General features: G+C 38.7%; 1 protein-coding gene across 3 annotated transcripts in view; it reads right to left on the bottom strand.

The window, feature by feature from the left end:
• Positions 1-519: 519 nt before the first annotated feature.
• The window catches only part of si:ch211-247n2.1 (calcium-activated potassium channel subunit beta-2), a 75,013-nt gene continuing 66,192 nt past the window's right edge, over positions 520-9,340 (bottom strand). For all 3 annotated transcript variants that reach the window (XM_042006995.1, XM_042006994.1, XM_042006993.1), the window contains exons 2-5: positions 4,546-4,653; positions 4,277-4,447; positions 2,852-3,047; positions 520-974 (exon numbers count right to left, since the gene is read on the bottom strand). In XM_042006995.1, coding sequence (XP_041862929.1) covers positions 690-974; positions 2,852-3,047; positions 4,277-4,447; positions 4,546-4,595 — 702 coding nt within the window. In that variant the 5' untranslated portion in view covers positions 4,596-4,653 and the 3' untranslated portion in view covers positions 520-689. The remainder of the gene's footprint in view (positions 975-2,851; positions 3,048-4,276; positions 4,448-4,545; positions 4,654-9,340) is intronic.

Here is a 9,340-nt window from a genome sequence, read left to right as displayed (position 1 = left end):
GGTGAATGTGGTTGAGGAGAGGCAGGAGACCTGAGCCCTGGTAAGCGACAAGAAAATGGATGGATTGATGGATGTATGTAAACATCAACTCACTACTACACCCAGCTTGTGCTTGCCTCTCTTCTTACTTGTTAGAGTCCCAGCTGGCAGGTAGTCAGCTTTGGTTGGTGCTGGTTTCTGCAAATTTTCTATATATATAACTTTCTATATATTGAGTATGTAGCTCTGCAGATTCAAAGCAGAAATCCTCCACCATCATGTTCCTGGTTGGCTTTGCTCATTTTCTAATATGAAAACCAACACTGACGTATTAACAATGTGAAAGAGCAGATTTTTAGCAGATAGGGACGTTATGTAGTTGCCGATCTGTGAGCATAGGAAAAACAGCTGTCACATCCCAGAAACACATTTCATGCCAGGCCAAACCTAAGATGGAACATCCCTGTAGGAAGACAAATAATAAAAATAAAGAAGCAGCTTTGTATATCACTGGAAAGCACATCCTTTAATACAGTGAGATTTGTTTAAACATGAACATTTCAAAGTTTATCATTCAGCTTCATCCACCAGGAGGTTCAGCTGGAAACTGAACAGCAGTCCAGTGGTCGGAGACAGACCAAGTCCAAGCTTTCTAGTCTCTTTTTCTCCTTTCTTGTCCCCTTTCTATGTAATTTAACGAGCACTTCCCTTCACCTCTTGATGCGGCTTAGTCTGTCACACATGATGGACAGATACTGGGTCAGCTTCACCATGGCGATGATGACGCTCCCTCCGACCAAGGTGCAGGTTGGCCAGAACAGGGAGTGAAAGACAGCAACTCTGCCGTAAATCTGGGTGGAAATGGCGCTGTGCGTTGTGTCTGTGGGGTCAACAAAACACTGAATGATGTGCTGGGACCTGAGACGCTCAGAAATGCTCTGAACTGTGGAGTGCGTGGCAGCGTAATCCTTCCGGCATCGTGGGATGTAGAAACACTGAAGAAGAGGACCAGAAAGAGAAAAAAGACATGTTTCCAATGTTCCAATTATATAAGAAACAGATTTTAGTTTGTGTTGTGCTCTAGCTAAAGAACATTTCTGCTTATATTCAGCTGTGGACAGCCACATCAATCCTTCCCAATCAAAACTACGGGGTACCAAACATAAAAATTCTGTTTAAATGTTATAGCTGACTCAGTATTTATCTCAATTTCCTTGTATTTAATACATTTTCTTTGCAATTAAGATGGGAATTAACTTATAAACAACATTGTCAAAATAATTCTTAACCACATAGGTCAAACATGATGTAAAATCTAAATAATAAATCTACATGTTTAGATCTCGGGGACATATATTCAAAACCTTTAGGTTTAATATCTAACATTTAGATACAGGATTTTATAAAAGAAAATTATGAAACTAAATGATTTTATACATTTAGCTGTAAGTTAAGATTTTAGATTTAAATAATTAGATTTTACAGTAGGGATGCACAATATTGGATATTTTACAACTCACTTGGATGATAACCGATACTGATATTTCCTCCCCAAACCTAATTACAGAGATGATCTAGTTTCCTCTGTTGGGAAATTAAAATACTGGATTATTCTGCAAACTTTGGCCGGTTGGCAAATGCAGCCATAAAAGAAAAGCTGAAAATGAGTTAATATGCTCTCCTTGTGCAAAATATAAAAAAATACTAATAATGTTCCCAAACACAAAAATAATAAGAACACCTGTCGAGTCCCAGCAGATCTGATGGGTTTGCTGTGACGGTCACACCAACGTTTCTGCAGGCTGCAGACCGCTGAAACGTCACGTATGTTATTACATCCATTATTTTGTCTAAACAGAAGAAAATCTGAGATAATAAAATCTGAAAATCTCTGAGCTAAAATACATCTACATTTAAACAGTCGCTTTGGAGAAAAACGTCTGCTAAATGACTGTAGAAACACTGAGATTCAAATTTATATATAATATTTAATATTTGGATTTAACATATAACATTTAGATTTTGATTAAATATTTGGATTTGACATATTTCATTTTAGATTAAGTATTTAGATTCAAAATGCAATATACATAAATTTAGACTTATGTATAACATTTAGATTTCATTTATATATTTTTTTCCATAAAAGATTTAAATTTTATCCTTTAGATGTAAAATATAACATTTTGATATATTTTACATATTTTGATTTAACATAAAACATTTAATTTAGATTTAAATGTTTAGATTTAACATGAAATTCTATTATGTCATTATTATTTATGTTAATGTTGTTTTAAGCTAATATACAGCTTAGATATAGGAAAATGTGCTAAATATGACAAAAGTGAGAATAAATAATAATAATATTAAAAGATGTTTTTACTTGGATAACATTTAGATTTAACATCTAAAATTGAGATTTATATTCTTTAGATTCAACATAACTAATTTAGATTCAGTTTTAATATTTTGGTTTAAGATAAAACATTTAATTTAGATTAAAACATTTAGAATTAATATTTAAATATAACATTTATATTTGATTTAAAATTCAAATATGACGTTTTGATTTACACTAATTCTCTAAATGGATTTAAACATTTATATTTTTTAGATGAGGGCAATAATTTTTAGATTTAACATTAAATTTTACCTCTGTTATGTCGTTATTGTTGTTTTAAGCTAATTTCCATCTTAGATATAGGAAAATGTGCTACAAAACTGAGATGAGATAATAATAATAATAATAATAATAATAATAATAATAATAATAATAATAATAATAATAATAATAATAAGTTTTTACACCTGGCATTCCATACAAATCAAAGAAGCCATAAGCTGGTGGTAGTAACCACAGCCTGAGTACCTCCGGGTTGTTCTCCTGAGTCTCCTCGTTGTGAAGCAGACGAATCACTCTTCCTGATGAGTTGAGGCTGACGTAGACCTGGAGGCAGGGATAGCGGGAATTCTTCCAGCACTCTGCTCCACAGCTGTATGAACAGTTCACATCCCACATGATGGTGGCGTTCAGAATGGTACAAGTATCTTCACGTGTCCACGGACTGTAGAAAAAGAAAGTGATTTCACTGCATGTGGGGATGTGATGTAATATTTTTTAAAACAGTTTTGGGGTTTCAGTCACATGACTTTTGAAGACTCTTGCAACTATAATGAATGAAGGGGTGAAACATATCAAAATGGCTAAAGTTGCTCAAGGAAGATATAAAACATTGTCTCAGTATTGTCAATATCCTTCTGTTATCCAAGAATGACTTATTTCAGTCAGTTCCTGATACCTGGAACTATCTGCTGCTTCAGCCTGGCTTCTGAACCGGTTCCTGATACCTGGAACTATGTGCTCCTTCAAACTAGTTCCTGATACCTGGAACTATGTGCTACTTCATGGAAACCTTGGAAAATCTTGGAAGTTTAGAACTTCCTGGTGTGTGAATGGTGTATTATTTCTGTCCCTATGCATTTTGAGAAACAGAATTATTTGCTTGAGTTAAAATGATCTCAATTCATGTTGTCAGTTTGTTGCTCAGCAGTCTTGGTGAGAAAGCACCTAGAGCTCTTATCTCCCATGATCTTTCATTCATCCATCTGGTCAGCAAACAGAGAAGGAGCCAAACCAGCTGAAGGAAAATATTTCCAAACCTTTAACCAGGTGATCTCTGAAACTGAAACATGATCTGACTCAGATCCTTGGAAAGCTCGCCCGTTCTCCCTTAGGAACCATGAAGGAACCTCCATCAGCTTCGGGATTCAAATGACTGGAACAACCAAACAATGATTTGTTTGATAATAGATAATGATAATAGATTTTTAAATTTGTCATAATTTAAATTAAATGTTAAAAAAGTTAATCACACAAATTGAAGTTTGATAAAATTATACTATTTGATTGTGAATTTATCCATACTGTTAATACAGTACATGCATATTAAATAAAGTTTGCATATATTTGTATCAATAAGTACTTAATTAATAGGTACAAACTGAATTTTTCTTATGGAATTTTTCTGTTATTTTACTTTTTGGTTATTTCCTGTTTTTTCACAGTCTGGTATCTTAACTGCTGGAATCTCTCTTTTTTTTTTTTTTTTGACGTTTATTTTCTTCCAGTTAAAACTGAGCTGGCTGACCATGACTTCCTGCTACTTGACATAAGGTACGAGTTGTGTGGAGATTCATTGCATTGCTTTATAAAGAAGAGACTCTTTTGTTTATATTTTCCATCATTTTTGCATTTGACACAAATTTGTTACAGCTGAACATCAGTGGACATGACCTGTCAGAGTAGGAGCGCAGTATGGTGATGCCCAGGACAAAATACATCATGACAGAGAAGAAGATCATGCTAAGGCCCAGTAGTATGGCTTTGTCCTCTCCTGCCCTCAGAGCCGTCACCGTCTTCCTTCTGTCCAGGACCTCGTAGTCTCGGATCCTCTGGTAAATGGATCTATAAGGTCAACAGTAGTCTTTTGACTAATTTTTCACACATTTCCACTTTCTTCTAGGATCTTTATCAAACACAAGCAAGACAAGATAAAATCCTACTTGCGGTCACTTCTTCCATCCGGGGCTTTACTTCCTGCCCACAGAAACATTGTCACTGAGGAATGTGGTAATGGCAAACTGCCGTTACTCTCAGAAGAGTTGAACCACCTGCAAAACAAACAGAGACCATTTTTCTAAAAAGGGCAGATCCTAAAAAATCTGTTCCTGTTGTCTTAATTTGTCTTTTGTCATTTTTCCAAAGGCGAAATGATATAAAAAAGGATGGGCAACTATGGTCTGTGAGGGCTGCAGTCCTGCAGGATTTAGAAGATTTCCTGCTCCAACACACCCGATTAAAATTAAATAACAAGTTCTACCCAACCATGTGGATCTTCTTAATCTGATCAGTTGTACTGCAGCAGGAAACATCCAAAACCTTCAGGACAGCAGCACTTGAGGACTGACTGCCATCCCTGTTCCAACCTGACCATTCCTGAGTTAAGGAATGAGTTTTCATTAGTAACAGTTAGTGACTGTTTGCATGCATGGCAATAAAGATGTAAACAGCATTTTTTGCTTCTTATCAGCAAATTTTAGCTTCATTAATGAGACCAAAGCACTTTATTTTTAACTTAGGATTCCATCACAATCAACAGCAGCTGCTCCAGCTGCAGGGCTGTTTCTGAGCAGGGTGACTGATTAGAGGAAAAAAATCCTCTCCTTTTACTTTTTTGCTCAAATCAAATCAAAGTCACTCATTATCAAAATGACCTAATATGTAATTGTTCACCCTAATCCCTGGTAAATGGCTTTTACTCCCAAATCAGGCCTTAAATAGTGAAGCTGGGTGAACCTATCCCTGTCAGAATACTGTGGTCTGTTTATTTTGTTTATTATTATTTATTTTGGCTGAACAACAAGCTGGCCCTCTGGGAAGATAAAGGTTGACTACAGTACAGAGAACTTGGCTCAAACCTGATCTCTTTTTTTGCACCTATGCTTGTGATGAAAGTTGAGTTTCTTTTCTGACTCTGACATCATCAGCATTTTGATATAATAAAAAACAAATAAAAAGTGAGCTTTGCTTCATTTGCATTTTACATTGTGTACTTAACATTTGAGAGTAATTCTATAAACTGATGATCTGAGGATCAGCTGATGGGTTTTCATTATCTTGAACCGTGTCAGAGACTAAAGTCTGTTTCATGGTATTATAATGCTTTCAAAGATGCTGATCCCACCATGATCATGACTAAATGAATGTCAGCTTCAGTGTAAGTCTTCTCTAACACCAGCACCAAATATATCAACTGATAGACAGACTGCATGTAACATGGAGAGGTGAAAGCAACCCCGGCTGGTGTTCGAGATATTCTGCATGTTCATGTGTCAACACTGAGCTGACCCACCATGCTTCGTACTTATTTACAACCTCAGCTTAAGTCTCTTTCAGCAGCCGTCAATAAGAGTTCCTTCCTCGCTCTGAAAGGTTAAAAAACAGTTCTGGCTTCTGCATGCAGCTTGATGCTCAACATGTTTTTGGTTTGTTTTGGTTCTTTTTGTGACAATAGACAAGTTTCAGTATTAAATGTCTGCCTTCCCCTGGTTTCGCACAATATACTCGAACACCTCCTGAATGTATTTACTATGTATATATGTATATATATATATATATATATATATATATATGTATATATCAGTAGAAAACGTTTAAAAGACCCAACCCTGTAAATGTTCATCTATATACAGTGACTGTATGTGTTCTCTTACAGTTTTACTTGTATGCAAAGCTGTATTCTATTAAAGGATCAAAGTATTCTATTAAAGGACTGTGAAGTAGAAGTCTAGTACAGAGTTAAAAATAATGCAGAATTCTTATTAATAATGCAGGATTCTGTGGTTTTAACCTAAATCCTGTACAAAGAAGCTGGATTGCCTCTTATGCAGATAACTTCAGGGTTAACCCCGGGTTTCTGTACTATGATGCTGGTTCACTTCTCATCATGGTGACTTACACTTAACGTCTAACCTTCTCCGGAGCAGGTTCTGGGCTGGACATTTAATAAGTTAAACGTTTTAAATGTCGTGATGAAGCGTTTCATTCAGCGGAGTCGCTCTAAATATTCAGTTCAGATCTCAGATATGTGTTGATGTTAATAAAACCTACAAAGAATACTGGAGCCATTTAAAGCCGTAATACTCAGAAATTCCTTCACTGACGTAGATTCAGCTTGATCAGCTGTAAGTGTTGCCGTGGCGACGTCTCATCGGCGTAACACCGGAGCAGGAGAAATCCTCCATCTGCTCCTCCCTGGAGCGAGAGGCTTCCATCTCCACCTGCTGAGAGAATCTAGAAAACTCATCTTTCTGATTTCCAGCTGGTTGACGTGTTTTCCGACGTGCACTCTGTCCTCTGACGGAAACCTGTGTGTGTGCGCACTTGTCAGTGTGTGTGTGCTTACTGCCATTGGCTATGACATGTCGTCATGGAAACCAGATAAACAGCGTCGGACTGTTTCCTGTTTGATAAAAGGACGAAGTGCAAACCTGTTCTAGAGGAAACGTGGCTTTAAATGACCATGTCGGATTTATTTTAAACTACGAGCGTGGTGACATCACTTCCTGTTGTTGAACGTGACGGCGGAAATGAGGACATTTAAAAAAAGTTTTATGAATCGATATTGGATTTATTTAATTTGACTTGTTTAAATTGATTAATCGTTTTTTTATTAACCCAGCCGAGTGGCGGAACTACAGTTAAAGCCAGGGTGGCACTGACCACCTCAGAAATCTGTCTTTACATTTCTAGAAAAGATTTCGTCCGTGTGCAAGTACAACTACTGATGTTATGTAAGGCAGTGAACCTGATTTTAGCATGAAGCTACGTAGCAGTGCTACTCTAATTCTATGCTAGCATTAGATAAGTTTTAAGAAAATCTGGGGAAACCAGGTCCTATTTAGTTTTTACTAAGTGTATTACATTTGCTATGGAACAGAGGCATACCGAGTTCCCACACGAAAGAGTAAATGCCTTGTATCATAGCTACAGTCTTTGGTTAGAGAATGTTGCGTCTAGCAACAGTTTTAAGGTGAAACCAGAGCTTAAAGATGCTCTTTTGTTATTAAAATCTCCAGTTTGGGAGCACTTCGGCTTCCCAGTGAAGGATGTAAATGGCCAAAGACAAGTGGAAAAGATGAAAGCAGCCTACCGGCCTTGGGTCGAGCTGAGTTTGAAATCCGTTCCTTCCTGTGGCCCCGCCCCCTCCACATGTGGATGGAAGCTCTGAAAACTCGATCTAGATGAACTGTGCTTGAACCATGAAATACGGAAAGCATGAAGGCCATTCTTTTTTTCCTATGACATTAAATTATTTAATTTTAAAGAGCCGTAAAAATGGACTTTCTTATATTTATAATTTCTGACTTTTGTCTTTAACAATAACAAATACTGTTAAAGGAAATAAAGTTTGTAAAATGGTTGAAGAGTTTACTGTGAATACAGACCATCTGAAAATACTACCACACTACTACCACATCAGGATCCAGTCTGCCACCACCACCAGACAGTAGACCAGAACCGATCCCTTACTACCACATCAGGATCCAGTCTGCCACCACCACCAGACAGTAGACCAGAACCGATCCCTTACTACCACATCAGGATCCAGTCTGCCACCACCACCAGACTGTAGACCAGAACCGATCCCTTACTACCACATCAGGACCCAGTCTGCCACCACCACCAGACCGTAGATCAGAACCGATCCCTTACTACCACATCAGGATCCAGTCTGCCACCACCACCAGACTGTAGACCAGAACCGATCCCTTACTACCACATCAGGACCCAGTCTGCCACCACCACCAGACCGTAGATCAGAACCGATCCCTTACTACCACACCATGATCCAGTCTGCCACCACCATCAGACAGTAGACCAGAACCGATCCCCTATTACCACACCATGATCCAGTCTGCCACCACCACCAGACAGTAGACCAGAACCGATCCTCCTACTACCACACCAGGATCCAGTCTGCCACCACCACCACCAAACCGTAGACCAGAACCGATCCCCTGCTACCACATCAGGATCCAGTCTACCACCACCACCAAACCGTAGACCAGAACCGATCCCCTACTACCACACCATGATCCAGTCTGCCACCACCATCAGACAGTAGACCAGAACCGATCCCCTATTACCACACCATGATCCAGTCTGCCACCACCACCAGACAGTAGACCAGAACCGATCCCCTACTACCACATCAGGATCCAGTCTGCCACCACCACCACTAGACAGTAGACCAGAACCGATCCCCTACTACCACACCATGATCCAGTCTGCCACCACCACCACCAGACAGTAGACCAGAACCGATCCCCTACTACCACATCAGGATCCAGTCTGCCACCACCACCACCAGACAGTAGACCAGAACCGATCCCCTACTACCACATCAGGATCCAGTCTACCACCACCACCAAACTGTAGACCAGAACCGATACCCTACTACCACATCAGGATCCAGTCTGCCACCACCACCAGACCATAGACCAGAACCGATCCCCTACTACCACACCATGATCCAGTCTGCCACCACCACCACCAGACAGTAGACCAGAACCGATCCTCTACTACCACATCAGGATGTCTAAGACATGCAGGACTTCTTCATTATGGGGAACTTTGATTGGTTTGTGATAAGTAACTCTGTTTATTCTAACATCATAATATTAAAATCTTACTTGACAACACATTGGTAATTTCTGTAAACCCAGACCCAGAGTTTTAAAATTTTCTGGTGTCATTAGACATAAATTAAAACCTGTGGTTTTGGACTAACGGCCA

The sequence above is a fragment of the Melanotaenia boesemani genome, chromosome 14, assembly GCF_017639745.1.
Source record: "Melanotaenia boesemani isolate fMelBoe1 chromosome 14, fMelBoe1.pri, whole genome shotgun sequence".
Lineage (NCBI taxonomy): Eukaryota > Metazoa > Chordata > Actinopteri > Atheriniformes > Melanotaeniidae > Melanotaenia > Melanotaenia boesemani.
The sequence above is the reverse complement of the archived record's forward strand: the minus strand, read 5'-3'. Positions and strand labels throughout refer to the sequence as shown.